General features: G+C 44.2%; 1 protein-coding gene and 2 non-coding genes across 3 annotated transcripts in view; all 3 read right to left on the bottom strand.

Annotated features, from left to right (window-relative positions):
* Positions 1 to 21260, bottom strand: part of LOC133520310 (intermembrane lipid transfer protein Vps13-like) — an 89239-nt gene that overhangs the window by 52536 nt on the left and 15443 nt on the right. The window contains 13 exon segments of the mRNA XM_061854679.1: positions 1167 to 1399; positions 3049 to 3154; positions 3826 to 3963; positions 4867 to 5144; positions 7766 to 7916; positions 8665 to 8734; positions 9567 to 9760; positions 14970 to 15144; positions 16576 to 16728; positions 17092 to 17215; positions 17916 to 18049; positions 19147 to 19381; positions 20888 to 20999. Coding sequence (XP_061710663.1) covers positions 1167 to 1399; positions 3049 to 3154; positions 3826 to 3963; positions 4867 to 5144; positions 7766 to 7916; positions 8665 to 8734; positions 9567 to 9760; positions 14970 to 15144; positions 16576 to 16728; positions 17092 to 17215; positions 17916 to 18049; positions 19147 to 19381; positions 20888 to 20999 — 2103 coding nt within the window.
* LOC133520891 (U1 spliceosomal RNA) lies at positions 6178 to 6339 on the bottom strand. The gene has a single exon (XR_009799824.1). It is a non-coding gene; the product is annotated as a U1 spliceosomal RNA (small nuclear RNA).
* On the bottom strand, positions 20214 to 20375 carry LOC133520895 (U1 spliceosomal RNA). The gene has a single exon (XR_009799828.1). It is a non-coding gene; the product is annotated as a U1 spliceosomal RNA (small nuclear RNA).

A 21260-nucleotide genomic window follows, 5' to 3' on the forward strand; every position in this document is an offset into this window, starting at 1 on the left:
AGACGATTCTTTCGATACATATTTTTGCACTTGACTGTACTATGCCTAATACAGTATTTTGAGAAGTTTTCAATATGACATAGGTGCATTAAGGCGCTTTGTTTACATAGGCCTAGCGCCAAATCAAAATTTTGGTATCTGGCCCCTTTATCGCTCGAATATGCAAGAGTGATAGAGAGGCAGATAATGAAATTTCGATTTTCGTGTTTCGCGGTAGGCCCTCGGTATGTGGTAGAGGCGCCCCCTACGTAGAGTTTTGCGTAATATCCCCTATACTTAGAATATCATGTCAGGTTTGTCAGGGACTTGGGTCTTCGATGCAGAGGTTATTTCTCGATATTTGCTCCGAATCGTACTTGGTTCAACCAATTCCCTGCTAGAGTTTTGGGGATCAACTACGGCTCGGGGTACTCTACGCAAAGAGAATTTGAAATAGAGGTGGATTGTCAAAGAAAATTTTGTAGCCATCTTTCGACACATGATTAATAATTTTAGAACGCCATTTGACTTTGATCCTTATTCTTCTACTGGCATGTGTTAAATTTGTTAAATATCAAAAAGTGGCGCCATCTAATAGATCATAGGCCAAAGGTATGGCGGCATCGTTTGGAGCGATGGCTCCCATAACCTTTGGCCTATGCCCGGTAAGATGGCGGCAATTTTTGACATTAATTCAAATTATCTTTGCTCTACGTAAACAGGTTGATACGAGTAAGTATGTAGTAATTAAGATTGATAAAGCCTGTTGCTGATGTGTCTGTACCTAAAATGTACTACACGTTGTATGACAGGAACATTTATTAAGTCTGTTTTTTACTTCAAACATTTTTATTTCAAGAATTTTAAAGTCAGTTCAAGTGTGTACAACCATACTTGTAAAAATAAATAAGTATGTTTAGTTCTCATATAACAATGAACAGTTAAGTTGAAAAGTTCTGAAATGGTTGGAATTCGAAGGTTGCAAATGCTACCTTAACAGTTTATATGCAGAATGTTTTGGTATTTTTTAAAAATCACCGCTAACAAATCGATTCTGCGGCTATTAAAATCATATTTATGCGTTATGTGCCTTATTTGGTCTTGTTTATCACATAACGTCGGGCGTTTAAACTTTCTATACTGGCCCAAAAAGCGTTCTAAGAAAGAAACGAAAAATCCATACTTACGTCTTTATGTATCGTAGCAGGATTCAAATCCTGTACATTGATATCAGAAATAGCGCAATCCACTTGCGTATACGAGCTCTTCAATATTAGACCAGCGGCAGCCTTCTGCAGCTGAACCAAGCTCAAACGACGGCGGTCCGTTGCGAATTCAATCTCTACTGCGCCTATCTTAACGTTCACTTTCAGTTGTATGGTCTCCACTTGCTTTTTACGTGTCTGTTTTGCGATACTGGCTGAAAAGGTTTAAGAGTTCTTTATGAGAATATAGTTTATGATGAGTAAACGTTTTCAATGTGAAAAGGTAAGATAAGAACAATGATAAATCGAATTTATTTTAGACAACTACCTTATTTTAAGTCACTAGATAATATGTTAATCATTACAATGAGCATAAATGCCCACAACCTTGGCAATTAATTAAAAAATAAAATAAGTTATAATTATTAAGATACTCCTACTAGCGCCATCTATGAGTGGATCTATATAAACAGTGTCCTTCGTCCGAAATACAGAATGTTTATTTAGTCACCTGCAATAATTTACGGGCTAAATATATAGATGATACTGAGCAACTTTTACCATGGGACCAACCCCGAAATCGCGAAACAAAATTTGTCTGTTTTGTATATATTGACTGTCTGTCCTTGACATTTTGTATGGGAGAGTACATTTTTTCGCGATTTCGGGGTTGGTCAGTATGACCTATATATTCACCCCGTAAATTATTGCAGGTGACTGATAAACACCCTGTATACGCGAATTCTCAAAGAAAACCACAATTTGGATAGGGACCATGCGCGTTGGAGGGTCTGCCATCTTGTTGCCTGAATCGGGACCATAAACATGTACATTTACACGTCACGTGTTTTCTTGTGCGTAGTAGGTTCTGCCATCTTGTGAGCTACATCGGAACAATAAATATCACATTTACGCCTCGCGCCAAAAATCTGACGGCTCCTGTGCTGCCTCCTGCAGTTCATGCACGCTCCCTATTTTGTCATAGAAACCGAAGGTGTCAGGCAAAGTTATAAGAGCAGTTTATATAATTTATACCCAAAAAATAGGTTTTAATAACTTTGCCAGAAATATAGTCAAATCAAACTAAGAGCTCATTTAGGCAGTGCGAGAACTCGCATGCGCGTTTTATAAGCAGGGCCCGTAAAAATTGAGATAACTATTGACGCTTAGAAAATAAATACATGTTACGTAAAATACACTCTTAAAAAAATATAATAAACTAACAATCTATTATTTACTTCAGTGATAGTAAGATAAAAGTTAGACCTTCTGTACATCAGTACAGACATATGAAGTATCAATATCGGTTAACTAAAGAGGACTACAAAAATACTAATTGGAATCATACTCCATGCAGCGTGACGTAATTTTTCCGTCAACTGCATGACAAGTACATACGTGCCCTGTTCATAACATTACGGTATTTGATCGGTCGACTGGTACGGATGTCACCTCAATAGTCCGCAATGTAACAAATTGCATGCGATTTCGCGCGTCGTCTAAATGAGCTCTAACTCTGCACAAATTTGGCAAGCGACATAACATGTCAAATTAATGTGAAACTATGACTAATGTAATGTTACATTTGTATTTACTGTATATAATTTGTAGAATACACTATAAAACTTAAAACCTAAATCTAAAAATAAATAATACTAAACTTAAAATAAAATACTAAAAAATATCCCCCTGCGGCATGGTGCCGTAGATACTGGCAGCATTTCCTCGCTGTATTGCAAGACTAATTCTTTGAGCGAGGAAGCTGCCAGCTCTGCGGTCGCCGGTGACTTCTGCTAACTACTATGACTTCCAAACTTTTTCTATAACATCTGTGCAGTTAGTTTAGACGGACTCGAAAAGTTACCTTTCGATTTTACTGCGGACAGAAGTTCCTCGTCTTCGACAATAGTCTCCAATGGACCGGCGTTGGCGACCCGATCAACGGTGCTCTGGAGATTTTGTAACCGCGTCTACGAATAAAGTTTAATTAAAACTAAACTCTTTTACTAACAGCATAAAGCAAAAATTACAATTAAACCAAGTTTTTCTGAGATGCCCGAATAGGGTATCTTTAGAATTGGGACGATTTTTCTGTGTATTATATACTAGTTAATAATTTATTTTAAATATCAAGTTACGGCGCAGGGTCTAGGCCGACCCGTGACCGCGGGTGAGTTAGTAAGTCTTGGCTGGTCAAACGATATACAATGCCTCTGACAAAACGGAATAAAAGGTTTTCAAATTAAGAAGCAAGCGGCTTACATTCAACGACATTATCTAATTCAGAATGAAAGGAAGGACATATGTAACAAACAAGATAACCCACACAAATTGTTTCTTAGCTTTTAGTGTAAGGCCTGAGCGGACGCCCGCTCGGCGGCGCGTGCAGCGCGGCGTCGGGCTCGCGAGCGCTGCTCACAGCGCGCAGGGCGGCCGCTCCCATACGCTTCGCATAGGTATGTAATGATGCCAGCTACCGTTATATAGTAATCGCAGACCAAACTGTCGAACTAGGTCATGTCACTATCTCTCTCACTCTTGTTACCACCACGCCAGAGTGAATGAGAAGTTTTACGGTCCCAGGCGTCAGCTGAATCTACGGATAGTGTAATGAAAAGTTTTTAAAACTTAACTTTTATACCTGATATTCGTTGACGATCACAAGTATCTCTTGTAAGCCTTCGAGGTGTAGTAGGACTCTCAAAGTGGCGAAATCCAACTCGATAAGTTGCTCAACTGATCCGTAGTGGCTTCTGAATTCTGGGCATTTTTTGTCGACCTGCAATATTTATTTGTATTCTGTGTATATTTTATAATAAATAGCGAACCACTAAACTATTTTTGATGTCTTCAGCCATCCACGGCACTCATTACCACTGAATTTAATCTGCTAAATCGCTGACGAATGAAATACACGAATAATAACCAAATGAACACCAAAAGCAATGCAAAGTAATGTACGCATACTTATCACAGTTAAAGCGGATGGCGCTGTATGCAGATAAGTACAGGAATCGTAAAACAACGTCTGGATTAGGTATCTGCAGCTAAAATGATTTTTACAGTACAAGGGCTACTTTATAGCACTAGTGCGAGAAGTAGCATATTACGTTACTGTGTCGAACATTTAAAGGGCCATATGTACTGTAAAACGTTGTACGATACATGTGCGAATAGGTAATTCGCAACTCGTGTCGATTTAAAACACTCCCTTCGGTCGTGTTTTAATTTATCGCCACTCGTTTCGAATTTCCTATTTTTCGCACTTGTATCGTAATGTACTATTGTACTATATTAGTTTCAGTATATCCTTGTCTATGGTTTAAATTATTGTGGATGGCCGACTTATGTTGTGACTTTACAATACAAACACTCTTTATTGCACACCTCTATACAGAAAATAAACAAGAGGTAAACAACAGGCGGTCTAATCGCTAAAAAGCGATCTCTTCCAGACAACCTTTATGTTTTAGAAGACTGTGATTTATTTCGACATAAAGAAAATCAATTCTACACTTCCTTTTTGTATTTTTTCTCAGAGCATTTTTGAACTTGCGTTTTTAGCGAGATATGTAAGCTTATCTAATGCCGGGGTCTCTCGACGAGTGTGTACAGGCCGCATAAGAAAAAATACAAAAGAGAGATACAAGAGAGATGCCAAGAAACGGGCTAAAATACTTACGTTACTATACGTGACCGCAAACAAAGAATGGCTTGCTATTCCTTCGCAAGTATTGCCCTCGTTTTTGTTCTCAGTAACTTCAGGTGTGTCGATCATCTGTATCATGTGTTTGCCTTGTCTGTGATGCTGCATACCGACTGCACCTAACCGTACAGTCGCCTCTAACATGAAGGTTTTCTGGGTGGCGGTCAATTCCAACATGTATAGGGAGAATACTAAGAATTTGTCGTAGGATTGCCCGCTGGTTGCTTTCTTGCGATTCACACTTAGAACAAGTTCTGAGGAAGAAAGTTAGGAAAATAAGGAGTATTACTGCAATGTTCTATCGTCAGAGTGCAGCACTAGCACCTTTCGTAAAGCATAGAGTAACTTATACATCCCGTTCCTTAAACTGTTTTGGACAAGTTTCCACAGATAATAAAATATGACATTGATGCATCAAGACGGTTTGTTTACAAAGGGCCTACCAGGAAACGCGAAAATCGAAATTTAGTTATCTGGGTCTTCACCGCTCGAATATGCAAGAGTGATAGAAGTTAGATAACCAAATTTCGATTTTCTTGTTTCGCGGTAGACCCTCAGATAATGATGGATTGTGGTAGTACCGCCCCCTACGCAGAATTTCGCGTAACATTCCCTATTAAATGCAATCTGATGGAAATTTAGGATAGTTTTGGTACTAAGCTCGGGTTAAACGAAGCCAGTAACGCTGGCGCCAGTCCTCAGACAAGCCAGCACTGGCTCAGCTCTATTCGCGCCAGAGCTGGCTTGTCTTAAAAAAATGTTATACGAGGCCAATAACAAGCTAGCCCTGACTGCCAGCATTGGCTTCGTCTAAACCTAGCTTTATGTCCGAATAATCCAGGTTCAGCGGCAGCTAGTTAATGAAAAATTGTTCGTGGAGTCCCTCCGCGCGGAAGAAGTGATACTTCGTAATGTGGAGATGAAATTAATGCTCTAAAATACATATGGTTCATATCACTTTAAAAAATATTTTAAATTAAGATTTAATAATACATATATTTAAATATATATATTCTAAAATTCTTAAATAATAGAAAGTATAAAAAGTCAGGTTCCACTGATTTTTGAACTCACTGGATTCAAGAAGTGCTAACCATTACACCAAGGAACCGGCTGAGCTTATCGACAAATTTACTCATCACAAACACTTACTACCCGATTATAGTGTTAAACGTTTAACGCAACCTTGTTGCAAATCGCATAAGAAGTTTACTTCAAAAAATACCTAATCACGATACAGCACGGATAAAGAAAGCTAACGAATACCAAAGTTTTCGAATTTAACGGGGGGGACGGCGCGTACGCAGTCCCCACTACCAAAAATTACGCATCCGAGTTATCCACATTAGGGATAATCGCAAGGGTCAACCCAACCGCAGTGCAATGGAAGAGTCTCGCCCTGGGGGAACCGCCTTCTTGATCACGGTGTCCCCTATGCCAGGTAAGTATGAGTTCACAACGTTGCTGCGAGAGGGTCATCATTCGCGGAAAAATCTTAACATCGCGATGTACGATTCCGACGCGGAGAGCACAGCGACATCTAGCAGCAAATGTTGGAACTAACTTTTGCACAAGTTAGGAATAATAAAACATTTTTTGTGCAGTTCGGATCAGTCATGTTTACAACCAGTACGGATACGATAGTTGCGTTTATTTCGCCTATGTATATATATATATATATATATATATACATTTTATTTAATACCACGTCGGTGGCAAACAAGCATACGGCCCGCCCGATGGTAAGCAGTCACCGTAGCCTGCAACTCCAGAGGTGTTACATGCGCGTTGCCGACCCTTTAAAAACCTGTACACTCATTTTTTGAAGAACCCCATACTGTATACCCTCGGGAAAACCTCGGCAGCTCATTCCACAGCCGGAGCGTCCGCGGGAGGAAAGTCCTCTTAAACCGCACAGTGCGCGACCATTTAAGCCCCTAGAGTCTATATGAGGATGAACACCCTGTATATATTTGTATCATGCGTCACTGTAGGACAGTGACTTCAAATCTATACTTGATCATAGAGAAATATGTAAGCATAGAGTGCTTACTCCATCCAAAGACATAAACCTATTTATAAGAAGTTTTAACCAACCAAGTTTTAAATTTAACAGCAATATGTTTTACTATAAATCTTGATATTATTAAGTAAGGGAACTCATGTATGGAGTGAGCACTTTATGCTTACTTATTTCTCTGTGATTTGATAAAAAGTAAAGAGCGCTATGACATGACAGCCGGTACAAGCGCGACCACCGTAGACTCGCTGGTTAACAATTAAACTATTATATTCATGTGTTTAAACAATAACGCCCTCACTTTGAGTGGTAGGGCACAGCACAGCGGAGGTCATTTCAGATCTAGAGCAGAGCCCAACTGGGGAATTACCTCCACCTTACAGAGAACCGCAGCCAAATAACACTAGACCCTACTTATAGTGTTGTGTTCCTGTCGGTTAGTAAGGCTGCCTGCCAGTGCTCAACGAGGGTGAGGATTGTTAGGGTCGCCAACGCGCATGTAACTCCTCTGGAGTTGCAGGCGTCCATAGGCTACGAAGACTGCTTACCATCAGGTAGGTCGTATGCATCTTTGCCACCGACGTAGTATTCCAAAAAAATTACGAACTATTTCTCTAGACATAACTTGACAGAATCGGTAAAAATAAAGATTCAATACAGTGACGTGACGTTACGATTACGAATCAATACGAAAATACGATTGCGAATATTTTTTACTGAAATATGCGTGTTTCTTTTGCAATCACTGCTCAATCAAAACGATCAGTTAAATCCATACGCGGAGCTTAAGCACAACTGAGCCGGGACGTATTCCATTTATCAATAAGATAACCCAATATTGTTGGGAAAACTTACCATTCATTATGAATATGGCTTCAACTTCAGTTAATTGCACGGATTGCTCGTCCGATTTCCGCTTGGCTCGCGCCGTGTCGCGTTTCTGTTTTTCAACTGGGTCAAGATATTTCGTCAGTAGAGACAAACTTGAACCTTTCGATTCGGATGCCTGAAAACGGAAATAGAATTATTGGTTATTAATCAATCTCATTTTAGTCCATCGACTTCAAAATTAAACATAAAATAAAATACAATTGAAATAATACGAATGAATCAGAAATACATATGTCAAGTCTAGTTACGCTAAGTTACTCAGTTACATATGTTAATACATATTTCTATTTGAACTAAAAAAACACATCAAACTTGAGTCCTTTCATCATGTAACTAGTTAGAATTTCTAATAGCAGGTTGGGCCGAACCAAAAGAAAAGAGTAAATATTTGTCAAAAAACTCGTTACTTCTCGCTTTTTTTAACAATTTTACGGGATAAAAAACTATAGTTTGTCATCCACGAGGACGCGCAGATTTGTCAAGTCTAACCTTTAATAACATGACTACCAGTCAAGGCATGCGTCTTCATGAATGACACGATATATATTTTATCAAACAATTTTTACAGTTATCGCATATCACAGACTCGACGCAAAAGATAATAGTTATTTTGGACTCAAAGGACCGGTTGAAGTTTGACATGACTATTCTAAGATTTCTAAGTGATAATTATCCACCACTAGAAAGATCATTGTTGATTTACCAACTCATTATAACTTATTTCTTTGAAAAGCGCCGCAGCTTCGTAAGCGCGGCCCGAGATGATATATCGCAAACGCCAGAAAATCAGCTTCAGAATGAAAAACAAAATAATTAAAATCAGAATTGGTTAACATAATAAATGAAATGGTAAGTAAACATACCTTAAGTTGTGTAGATTCCTCTGCTTTAGGCAGAGGCATGCCTATTAATATTTCACAGAGCGTTAATAACCTGAAAAAAAAATTGGTACTTAAAAAAATGTTCCAGAGTAAGAAAAGCGCGACACTTTCTTTTTCATACACAGGGAAGTTTCCAGGACATTTGAAGTCAGTAGAGGCTACTGTCAATGCCAATCTCATTGGACGCTCGATGTTAGACTATTGTGAAAATGTTGAGTTTTTTCGCCGACATTAGACGTACGCGTGTGGGGATAATGTCCAAAATCTGATGAAGGGGTACAACGAGCAGTATCAGTTCTTGCTTATGTTTTGGGACGAGTTCATCGAAACTTAAGAATTTAATTTATTTAATTCTAATCAAGTAAATATTGATTTACTTCTCATATATGCAGGAATTTTAATCTTTTATTCATAATCAAATACAAAGGTAACCCAACGCATGCTTCCTCAAAGCACAAATGTAATCCGCACAAGCAACGCCACACACTTATTCTACATTAATACTAAAACAACCCATAAATTCCGCAACAAGCTTCGTCAAAATTCTAATTCTAATTATCTGGAAGAGATCGCTTTTTAGCGATGAGACCGCCTGTTGTTACCTAGCCTTTAACTACTTATATTTCATTTTCTGTGTAATTTTAACTGTATCGTGCACAATAAAGAATATTTACTTACATTTTTTTTTGTCTTTAGTTTTTGATTCTAATTGTATGTTTTTTTTAGTGTAACTTTATAATAGGTGTGACTTGCCTGTCAATAAAGACTAGGCTATTTCGAGAATGTGACTGACAAAAAGTTTTTAGTGCAGTCTTTCTAGGCAATTAAAGTAACAAAAATATAGATTAAATATATGAAAATTGTGTTATGAAACTGAAGCCTACCTATCCTCAGAAGCACTAATAGCAATCTTCTGCAATTCGCCCCTGATCCTGATCTTGGGCAGTCTCGGGTCGTCTGTGATCAGGCACTTGTGTATTTGTATGACGAGGTTCGTGGGCTGCAGGAGATGCAGCGGTGTAGCTTCGTGGCTGCCTATAGCTGATTGCCAGTCTTCGTTGCGTAATGCTATAACTATCTGGAATTGAAATAACCTTTATAAATGAACAGACTTCATACAACAGTTTAAATTCCAGAGTTATTTGGTTTATATCAGCAGTTCCATTTCAACAAAAAATTGCGTTCAAAGAGTTAATAGTCAATATGAAAAATACGTATTTTCTTAAGGATCCCATTATCAAATCCTGACCTGATGACAAAATGTTGTATTAAGAAACTCCTCCTTTATTAAGTCGGGAAACGGTCAAGCGGACGCGCCGCGGGGTATGCAAACGGGACCTCGCTATATAATGCTCATAGCACTGTCTCGTTCACACGTGTGATCGAAGCTTAAAAAATAGTAGTGTTCATAAGATTCCATATATTATAGCGTCTGTCGAATCTAAGATGCCGCTGATAATCGTTTGTCTCTATCATTTCGTTTTTGCACAAGCACCATACGTTCGTAAGAAGAAATCAAAGTTTAACATAAGTTTGCAGTTTAATGAATAAGGGCCAACGTCGCTCAGCAATGAACTTTCAAACTTCCCATAAAGTAGAACGTCAGCAAACACTTAACCGTGCCCGAGGGATCCTTAGAGGCCTACCTGCATCTCGGTGAGCTGCAGGTCCAGCTTGTCGTAGCTGTGGCGCGCGATCTCCTGCACGATCTGGTCCGCCAGGCCCTCCTTGTACAAACCGACCCTCAGAGGCCTACCTGCATCTCGGTGAGCTGCAGGTCCAGCTTGTCGTAGCTGTGGCGCGCGATCTCCTGCACGATCTGGTCCGCCAGGCCCTCCTTGTACAAACCGACCCTCAGAGGCCTACCTGCATCTCGGTGAGCTGCAGGTCCAGCTTGTCGTAGCTGTGGCGCGCGATCTCCTGCACGATCTGGTCCGCCAGGCCCTCCTTGTACAAACCGACCCTCAGAGGCCTACTACCTGCATCTCGGTGAGCTGCAGGTCCAGCTTGTCGTAGCTGTGGCGCGCGATCTCCTGCACGATCTGGTCCGCCAGGCCCTCCTTGTACAAACCGACCCTCAGAGGCCTACCTGCATCTCGGTGAGCTGCAGGTCCAGCTTGTCGTAGCTGTGGCGCGCGATCTCCTGCACGATCTGGTCCGCCAGGCCCTCCTTGTACAAACCGACCCTCAGATGCCTACCTGCATCTCGGTGAGCTGCAGGTCCAGCTTGTCGTAGCTGTGGCGCGCGATCTCCTGCACGATCTGGTCCGCCAGGCCCTCCTTGTACAAACCGACCCTCAGAGGCCTACCTGCATCTCGGTGAGCTGCAGGTCCAGCTTGTCGTAGCTGTGGCGCGCGATCTCCTGCACGATCTGGTCCGCCAGGCCCTCCTTGTACAAACCGACCCTCAGAGGCCTACCTGCATCTCGGTGAGCTGCAGGTCCAGCTTGTCGTAGCTGTGGCGCGCGATCTCCTGCACGATCTGGTCCGCCAGGCCCTCCTTGTACAAACCGACCCTCAGAGGCCTACCTGCATCTCGGTGAGCTGCAGGTCCAGCTTGTCGTAGCTGTGGCGCGCGATCTCCTGCACGATCTGGTCCGCCAGGCCCTCCTTGTACAAACCGACCCTCAGAGGCCTACCTGCATCTCGGTGAGCTGCAGGTCCAGCTTGTCGTAGCTGTGGCGCGCGATCTCCTGCACGATCTGGTCCGCCAGGCCCTCCTTGTACAAACCGACCCTCAGATGCCTACCTGCATCTCGGTGAGCTGCAGGTCCAGCTTGTCGTAGCTGTGGCGCGCGATCTCCTGCACGATCTGGTCCGCCAGGCCCTCCTTGTACAAACCGACCCTCAGAGGCCTACCTGCATCTCGGTGAGCTGCAGGTCCAGCTTGTCGTAGCTGTGGCGCGCGATCTCCTGCACGATCTGGTCCGCCAGGCCCTCCTTGTACAAACCGACCCTCAGAGGCCTACCTGCATCTCGGTGAGCTGCAGGTCCAGCTTGTCGTAGCTGTGGCGCGCGATCTCCTGCACGATCTGGTCCGCCAGGCCCTCCTTGTACAAACCGACCCTCAGAGGCCTACTACCTGCATCTCGGTGAGCTGCAGGTCCAGCTTGTCGTAGCTGTGGCGCGCGATCTCCTGCACGATCTGGTCCGCCAGGCCCTCCTTGTACAAACCGACCCTCAGAGGCCTACTACCTGCATCTCGGTGAGCTGCAGGTCCAGCTTGTCGTAGCTGTGGCGCGCGATCTCCTGCACGATCTGGTCCGCCAGGCCCTCCTTGTACAAACCGACCCTCAGATGCCTACCTGCATCTCGGTGAGCTGCAGGTCCAGCTTGTCGTAGCTGTGGCGCGCGATCTCCTGCACGATCTGGTCCGCCAGGCCCTCCTTGTACAAACCGACCCTCAGAGGCCTACCTGCATCTCGGTGAGCTGCAGGTCCAGCTTGTCGTAGCTGTGGCGCGCGATCTCCTGCACGATCTGGTCCGCCAGGCCCTCCTTGTACAAACCGACCCTCAGAGGCCTACCTGCATCTCGGTGAGCTGCAGGTCCAGCTTGTCGTAGCTGTGGCGCGCGATCTCCTGCACGATCTGGTCCGCCAGGCCCTCCTTGTACAAACCGACCCTCAGAGGCCTACCTGCATCTCGGTGAGCTGCAGGTCCAGCTTGTCGTAGCTGTGGCGCGCGATCTCCTGCACGATCTGGTCCGCCAGGCCCTCCTTGTACAAACCGACCCTCAGAGGCCTACCTGCATCTCGGTGAGCTGCAGGTCCAGCTTGTCGTAGCTGTGGCGCGCGATCTCCTGCACGATCTGGTCCGCCAGGCCCTCCTTGTACAAACCGACCCTCAGAGGCCTACCTGCATCTCGGTGAGCTGCAGGTCCAGCTTGTCGTAGCTGTGGCGCGCGATCTCCTGCACGATCTGGTCCGCCAGGCCCTCCTTGTACAAACCGACCCTCAGAGGCCTACCTGCATCTCGGTGAGCTGCAGGTCCAGCTTGTCGTAGCTGTGGCGCGCGATCTCCTGCACGATCTGGTCCGCCAGGCCCTCCTTGTACAAACCGACCCTCAGAGGCCTACCTGCATCTCGGTGAGCTGCAGGTCCAGCTTGTCGTAGCTGTGGCGCGCGATCTCCTGCACGATCTGGTCCGCCAGGCCCTCCTTGTACAAACCGACCCTCAGATGCCTACCTGCATCTCGGTGAGCTGCAGGTCCAGCTTGTCGTAGCTGTGGCGCGCGATCTCCTGCACGATCTGGTCCGCCAGGCCCTCCTTGTACAAACCGACCCTCAGAGGCCTACCTGCATCTCGGTGAGCTGCAGGTCCAGCTTGTCGTAGCTGTGGCGCGCGATCTCCTGCACGATCTGGTCCGCCAGGCCCTCCTTGTACAAACCGACCCTCAGAGGCCTACCTGCATCTCGGTGAGCTGCAGGTCCAGCTTGTCGTAGCTGTGGCGCGCGATCTCCTGCACGATCTGGTCCGCCAGGCCCTCCTTGTACAAACCGACCCTCAGAGGCCTACTACCTGCATCTCGGTGAGCTGCAGGTCCAGCTTGTCGTAGCTGTGGCGCGCGATCTCCTGCACGATCTGGTCCGCCAGGCCCTCCTTGTACAAACCGACCCTCAGAGGCCTACTACCTGCATCTCGGTGAGCTGCAGGTCCAGCTTGTCGTAGCTGTGGCGCGCGATCTCCTGCACGATCTGGTCCGCCAGGCCCTCCTTGTACAAACCGACCCTCAGATGCCTACCTGCATCTCGGTGAGCTGCAGGTCCAGCTTGTCGTAGCTGTGGCGCGCGATCTCCTGCACGATCTGGTCCGCCAGGCCCTCCTTGTACAAACCGACCCTCAGAGGCCTACCTGCATCTCGGTGAGCTGCAGGTCCAGCTTGTCGTAGCTGTGGCGCGCGATCTCCTGCACGATCTGGTCCGCCAGGCCCTCCTTGTACAAACCGACCCTCAGAGGCCTACCTGCATCTCGGTGAGCTGCAGGTCCAGCTTGTCGTAGCTGTGGCGCGCGATCTCCTGCACGATCTGGTCCGCCAGGCCCTCCTTGTACAAACCGACCCTCAGAGGCCTACCTGCATCTCGGTGAGCTGCAGGTCCAGCTTGTCGTAGCTGTGGCGCGCGATCTCCTGCACGATCTGGTCCGCCAGGCCCTCCTTGTACAAACCGACCCTCAGAGGCCTACCTGCATCTCGGTGAGCTGCAGGTCCAGCTTGTCGTAGCTGTGGCGCGCGATCTCCTGCACGATCTGGTCCGCCAGGCCCTCCTTGTACAAACCGACCCTCAGAGGCCTACCTGCATCTCGGTGAGCTGCAGGTCCAGCTTGTCGTAGCTGTGGCGCGCGATCTCCTGCACGATCTGGTCCGCCAGGCCCTCCTTGTACAAACCGACCCTCAGAGGCCTACTACCTGCATCTCGGTGAGCTGCAGGTCCAGCTTGTCGTAGCTGTGGCGCGCGATCTCCTGCACGATCTGGTCCGCCAGGCCCTCCTTGTACAAACCGACCCTCAGAGGCCTACTACCTGCATCTCGGTGAGCTGCAGGTCCAGCTTGTCGTAGCTGTGGCGCGCGATCTCCTGCACGATCTGGTCCGCCAGGCCCTCCTTGTACAAACCGACCCTCAGATGCCTACCTGCATCTCGGTGAGCTGCAGGTCCAGCTTGTCGTAGCTGTGGCGCGCGATCTCCTGCACGATCTGGTCCGCCAGGCCCTCCTTGTACAAACCGACCCTCAGAGGCCTACCTGCATCTCGGTGAGCTGCAGGTCCAGCTTGTCGTAGCTGTGGCGCGCGATCTCCTGCACGATCTGGTCCGCCAGGCCCTCCTTGTACAAACCGACCCTCAGAGGCCTACCTGCATCTCGGTGAGCTGCAGGTCCAGCTTGTCGTAGCTGTGGCGCGCGATCTCCTGCACGATCTGGTCCGCCAGGCCCTCCTTGTACAAACCGACCCTCAGAGGCCTACCTGCATCTCGGTGAGCTGCAGGTCCAGCTTGTCGTAGCTGTGGCGCGCGATCTCCTGCACGATCTGGTCCGCCAGGCCCTCCTTGTACAAACCGACCCTCAGAGGCCTACCTGCATCTCGGTGAGCTGCAGGTCCAGCTTGTCGTAGCTGTGGCGCGCGATCTCCTGCACGATCTGGTCCGCCAGGCCCTCCTTGTACAAACCGACCCTCAGAGGCCTACCTGCATCTCGGTGAGCTGCAGGTCCAGCTTGTCGTAGCTGTGGCGCGCGATCTCCTGCACGATCTGGTCCGCCAGGCCCTCCTTGTACAAACCGACCCTCAGAGGCCTACCTGCATCTCGGCGAGCTGCAGGTCCAGCTTGTCGTAGCTGTGGCGCGCGATCTCCTGCACGATCTGGTCGTCCGCCAGGCCCTCCTTGTACAGCCGGTGCACGTCCAGCGTCTCGTCTCGCGGCTCCGATTTTATGCTGATGGCACCAAGCTTCACTACTATGCACGGCTCCTCTCTGAAAAATTCAATTTGTACAGTCTGTATGTGTTCCTGTTCGGATTTGAAACAGAGGTGGATAGTTAAAGAAAACTTTGTAACCAAAGTAAATTTACTGCCATCTTTCGACACATGATTAAAACTTCTAGAACGCCATTTGACTTTCATCCTTATTCTTTCACTGATGTGTGTTAAATTTGTTGAATATCAAAAAGTGGCGCCATCTAATACATCAAAGGCCAAAGGTATAGCGGCATCGTTTCGAGCGATGGCGCTATATTCTCTCTATTACAATCCATTCCCTTTGATACAACAATACATTGTTTAGCAGTCGTTTATCTGATAAATCTAAGGATTATGTCTACGAAGCTAGTTATCCTTGATTAAAATTCCGATTAGGACATTTATTTGTGTGGTTTTACAAGGATAAGTAGTACTATAATAAGGATAACTGTGAGGACTACGTCGATTTTTGTAAGCTCATCCCCAAATACGGTTTTAACTTTCTGCGACACAACAATGTACGAAGCCGCGATTACGATATCGAGGTCGAATCGTGTGCATTGGTAAGAATGAGAAATCGTTTATTACCTTTTAGTGTGGTTCCCGCAGGATTGTGTCAGCTAACTTATGTCTAAAAATATATGTGTAAGCCGAAGGTGATGAGTTAAATATGTTAGTATATGTGCACTTATCAATTTCATTAAATTCTAAGAGGACGAGGAGCCGCCGTCCCGCGTGGCCAACGTCTCATGTCTTTATTAATAGTATTCTGTATTTCACCAATTGGCTACTTGACAGTTTTTTGTAAATAATGTCAATCGATCTTGATTTTCCTGAGGATCAAATGTCTATATAGGACTCATGGCATTGAAGCAACACAAACGTCAGAAATGAGAGTTAAAGTCTGACGCTCGCACTCGACGATTGAAACGCTTCCAACAAAATGATAATCTAATGAGACGTCACATTACATTAGTCTTTCCTAAATGTATGGTAGATCAAGAAAATTGATATTTTGACCGTGAAATATTGCGTTTATATATATAGTTGTCATACAATTTATTTTTCAATAACATTTAAGGAATCGAATGGTATAATTCTCTTGTTTATATTTGAAAGTAATTTTTTTTTCTCAATATGTCTTTTTAAATTCCACTCTTTTATAATGAATGGCCCATTTTTTATCCATTTACCTCAATTTTGTTATAATATTTAACATGGGTCAAGTACCCAATTCTATATTTTTTAGTAATGGGTTAAATTCTCCGTGTGCCAGGTAAGCGTCCCCGGGTGTGTCCAGGTCTTCTATTCCCAGCGATGCGATGCGATCTTTGTAGTTCAAGTCGGCAGCATGCTTCTAGATCTGTCATTTCCCAAAGTTTGTTGGTGCACGACGTACTGCATAACCCAGTGCAGTTTCTCCTTCAAAAATATTAATTGAACTTACGGTTTAAACTTCCCAGTCTGCGACACGACTATGTAAGACGCCGCGATATCGATGTCGAGGTCGATGAAGGTGTGTTGGTGCACGGCGTACTGCATACCCAGCGCAGATTTCTCCTTGAGATCGGCCATTTTGTTTTCGGCGACCGCTTGTAAACTGAAACAGTGTTATGGTCCTAAAGCATGACAAATAGTACTGATTAGTAAAAATTGTTACTATTTTGCATACCTCCTTCATGTATGGGATTAAAATCCTGGATAAAAAGGTACATTTTTATCCAGGATTTTAATCCCATTAAAAATATTTATTTTATTCTGTTTGTAGTATTTGTTGTTATAGCGGCAACAGAAATACATAATCTGTAGAAATTGCACCTGGGTAACTAACACGGTTCATGAGATACAGCCTGGTGACGGACGGACGGACGGACAGCGGAGTTTCAGTAATAGGGTCCCATTTGACCCTTTGGGTACGGAACCGTAAAAAATGGTAAAAACAAAAATAAACCCAAAAACTCACGTAGTCAAAGCTGAGGACTCTGTTTCCGGTTTGAAGACGTTGACAATCTCGATAACAGTTTGCGCGTCGTAAATGATTTGCAGCGGCCGCGCCGACACTCGCACCCTCTGGTCGCATTTACCATCTGGAACACATCATTCATATGGCTCAAAATTTATTTCGTTGTCTTAATTTTTGTCCCCAAAAAACGTGTGACGGTGCTTTTTGTATGAGATGAAATTTTGTATTTAATTTTTCTTATGTAAAATATAATGTACAGCTAGAAAGACATACGCACTCGACTTTTTTTTTATTTGTTAGAAGATATAGATACAAGTTCGCCTTTGTAGACATTTACTGTATTCTTTCTGTGTTATGTACTTGTTTTGTTCAATAAAGTTTTTACTACTACTACTATTACAAGCGTGACAGAGTGGTCAGAAACATGATAACGAAAATAATCCCCGGATCGGGTACGTCCTTAAACTACATCCGAAAGAGATGTATGGGCACTGTGAATGTCATTTCGCTTTAAGTGGTAGGGCACAGCACAGCGGATGTCATTCCAGATCTAGAGTAGAGTACAACTGGGGAAGTACCACCATCTTACAGAAAACCGCAGCCAAATAACACTAGACCCTACTCATAGTGTTGTATTCCTGTCGGTGAGTAAGCTTGCCAGAGCTCAACGAGGGTGCGGAGTGTTAGGATTGGCAACGCGCATGTAACTCCTCTGGAGTTACACGCGCGTCGTCGCATGTCGGTTTACAACACTCCCTTCGGTCGTGTTTTAAATTATCGCCACTCGTTTCGACTTGTATAGTAATGTACTATTACTGTCTCACCCAAAGGTTTGGTCTCAAATGTGACATTCAGCAGGTTGACGTCGCTAGTGACCTCCTTAGACGTAACGAGTTGTGGTGTGTAATCTCCTTGTTGCACGCCGGTCACCGTGAATGCTTGCATTTTCACGTCCACCCTAAAATTAAAGGGTTATTTTATTAGATACATCAACATAATTGTGTCAAATTCCGTTTCTTATTTAAAATTGCAATTGAGTTACAGACAATTTATTTAAAGGTTATAAAAGACAATCGGGTTTCTCAATAGAGAAAAGAGTATGATGGAAAGTGAAAAAACACTTTTTAATATAATATAAATATTGTCCCCAAGATATAGTAATACTAGCGCCATCTACTTGGAACTAACTAATATGTGTATGGGAACTGTAATTTTGGCTTTTTATTTATAATAATGGACATATTTCAGCCAAAACCATAGAGAAATAAGTAAGTATAGAGTGCCGACTCCATTCAAACATAAAAACAAACCGAGCTATGCGTAACAATATTAATATTAAGATTTAAGCTTAATAAGTATTCAGTTTTAAGCAAGTTTTAAACTTATTAGAAACACATTTTAATATACCTCCTATAGAACTTAATATTATTAATTTATTAAATAAGAAATCTCATGTATGGCGTGAGATCTCTCAATAATTGAACAAAATACAAGTACTACCAGCGACATCTAGGGACACATTATAAAGAAAATTTACATATGTCATCCCAATGAAAGCGTATTTAGTACAACACATAGGTATGTGCATTATTATGCTATCAGGTGATAGCATTGGCGCTCGGTCTGTGCCCCATCTCAACCACAACGATGTCCACACAAGCCTTCAATACTTCCTTATCATCGTTCACTGCCACTTGACATCTGTCGAGACGGAAGCAAGTCTCAACAGCCACGTATTCGGTACAACACATACCTGATCGCATTGGCGCTCGGTCTCTGCCCCATTTCAACAACAACGTTGTCCACACAAGCCTTCAACACTTCCTTATCATCGTTCACTGCCACTTGACATCTGTCGAGACGGAAGCAAGTCTCAACAGCCACGTATTCGGTACAACACATACCTGATCGCATTGGCGCTCGGTCTCTGCCCCATTTCAACAACAACGTTGTCCACACAAGCCTTCAACACTTCCTTATCATCGTTCACTTCCACTTGACATCTGTCGAGACGGAAGCAAGTCTCTACAGCCACGTATTCGGTACAACACATACCTGATCGCATTGGCGCTCGGTCTCTGTCCCATCTCAACCACAACGTTGTCCACACAAGCCTTCAACACTTCCTTATCATCGTTCACTGCCACTTGACATCTGTCGAGACGGAAGCAAGTCTCAACAGCCACGTATTCGGTAGGCAGGTGCAGTGGAGCGCTGTTTTCCTGATAGTCTATAGCACGGAAGAGCTTGGCCTTTTCCTCGGGAGTCATCGCGTTTTGGAACTGTTTCACTGAAATTTGTAAAATGGTGTATTGTTACAATGGTTGCGACTGCCGAATAATTATATTAAATGTACATTAGTACTCAAATTAGAAATACGAATTGTCATACATTTTACACAAATAATATAATCAATTAATCTTTGTTATTAGTTACGTATCTTAAGATTGGACCAAAACGGAGCAAGGAAGAGAAACTCACTACATCTAATAGAAAACTTATTTTAATTTGTCAATAAAAGATAAAACTGAAAGTTTTTATAAAGATCCGTTAGATGTCATGTCGCTAAGTAATGAAAAATACATATATATGTATATCACATAAGTTATCATTAAATAATACTTTACTTCCTCATTCAATGACTACTAGCGCCATCTATGCACTCGTAAGTAAAAAGCCCGACACTGAGGTTGTCAATATAACGAATCTTTATAAACCCAAGCCTTCATTGGAATTAAGCTTGTTTGAGGAAGTGTTTTGCAAAACAACTAACAATAATTGGGTGAAGGGTAAATCCATTAGTTATAACGTTGACATGCCGTTTGAAAACATCCTTACTATGAGCATTCCATACGGAGTTGCTTTGCTGTTCTCTCTTAGTACCTACATCAAAAATGTGTTTACTAATCTAATAAGCACAAATAAAGATAAGTAGTTGATAAAGTATCTCCAATTCTCCACAAAATCTAGAATTCTAGATTCAATTTTTGTCTGATCTTGTGAAGTGTGAGTCGTGACCCAGATCAAATATGTTGATGTAATTATCTTACGAGTATATGTATCTAAGATAACCGAATTAACGTAATGAAAACAAGTTAGGTTAAGATTTATGGGAGTTACGGGGGGGACAGCGCGTACGCAGTCCCCACTACCAAAAATTACGCATCCGAGTTATCCACATTAGGGATAATCGCAAGGGTCAACCCAACCGCAGTGCAATGGAAGAGTCTCGCCCTGGGGGAACCGCCTTCTTGATCACGGTATCCCCTATGCCAGGTAAGTATGAGTTCACGACGTTGCTGCGAGAGGGTCATCATTCGCGGAAAAATCTTAACACCGCGATGTACGATTCCGACACGGAAAGCACAGCGACATCTAGCGGCAAATGTTGGAACTAAATTCTATAACAGGCGAGTGCGAAACAATAAAATTACATCTCCTTTTATGTATGGATACTATTTGCTGAATAATTATGTATTGATGTGAAATTTTTTTTTCATATACCAGATTTTATTCGGGATTTATAAAATCTGCGAGTCCATATATTAGTCCATCTCGCGGGCGAAATACTGTCGCGCCGTTCCTGTGCCATGCCTACAGTTTTTTGTAATGATTTCAAGCGGCGGAGCCCCGGGGATCGCTCGGATCACAGCTCACAGCCACTAGTACAGTCAAGGATTTTAATTGTCGAGCCATTTAGGGTTTACTTTACATTGGGTATTTCATACCGTTAGTATAGACAAGCAAATTAGCTTGAACCCTAAATGGCTCAACAATGAACGTCCGTGTGTCTCACTGATGGCCGTGCCCTCGGCGAGCCCGCCGTCCTTGGAGCCGCCGCCCCACCAGCCGCCGAACCAGCCGCGGCTCTTGCGCGCCTCCTCCTCCAGCTTGCCCAGCCGCTCCACCTGTCATGCAACACGAAACATCGATGGAACACCTTTCACAGAGGAGACATGCCATAGTACGGATTTGTACATTTTTTTTTGCATTGCGTAATCATAGACTTTGACAAGACGGTAACGGAAACAACGGAAACAATGGAAAAGAAAATGTATAAAAACTATGAAACTATTATTCTCCCATCTATTAGGATCCATAAAGCACATGATTCTATGGACAATAAGTAACCTAAATATCTAAAAAAAGTTATGTTAAAAACTTTGACC

Source organism: Cydia pomonella, chromosome 8 (genome assembly GCF_033807575.1).
Source record: "Cydia pomonella isolate Wapato2018A chromosome 8, ilCydPomo1, whole genome shotgun sequence".
In the NCBI taxonomy this organism is placed as follows: Eukaryota; Metazoa; Arthropoda; class Insecta; order Lepidoptera; family Tortricidae; genus Cydia; species Cydia pomonella.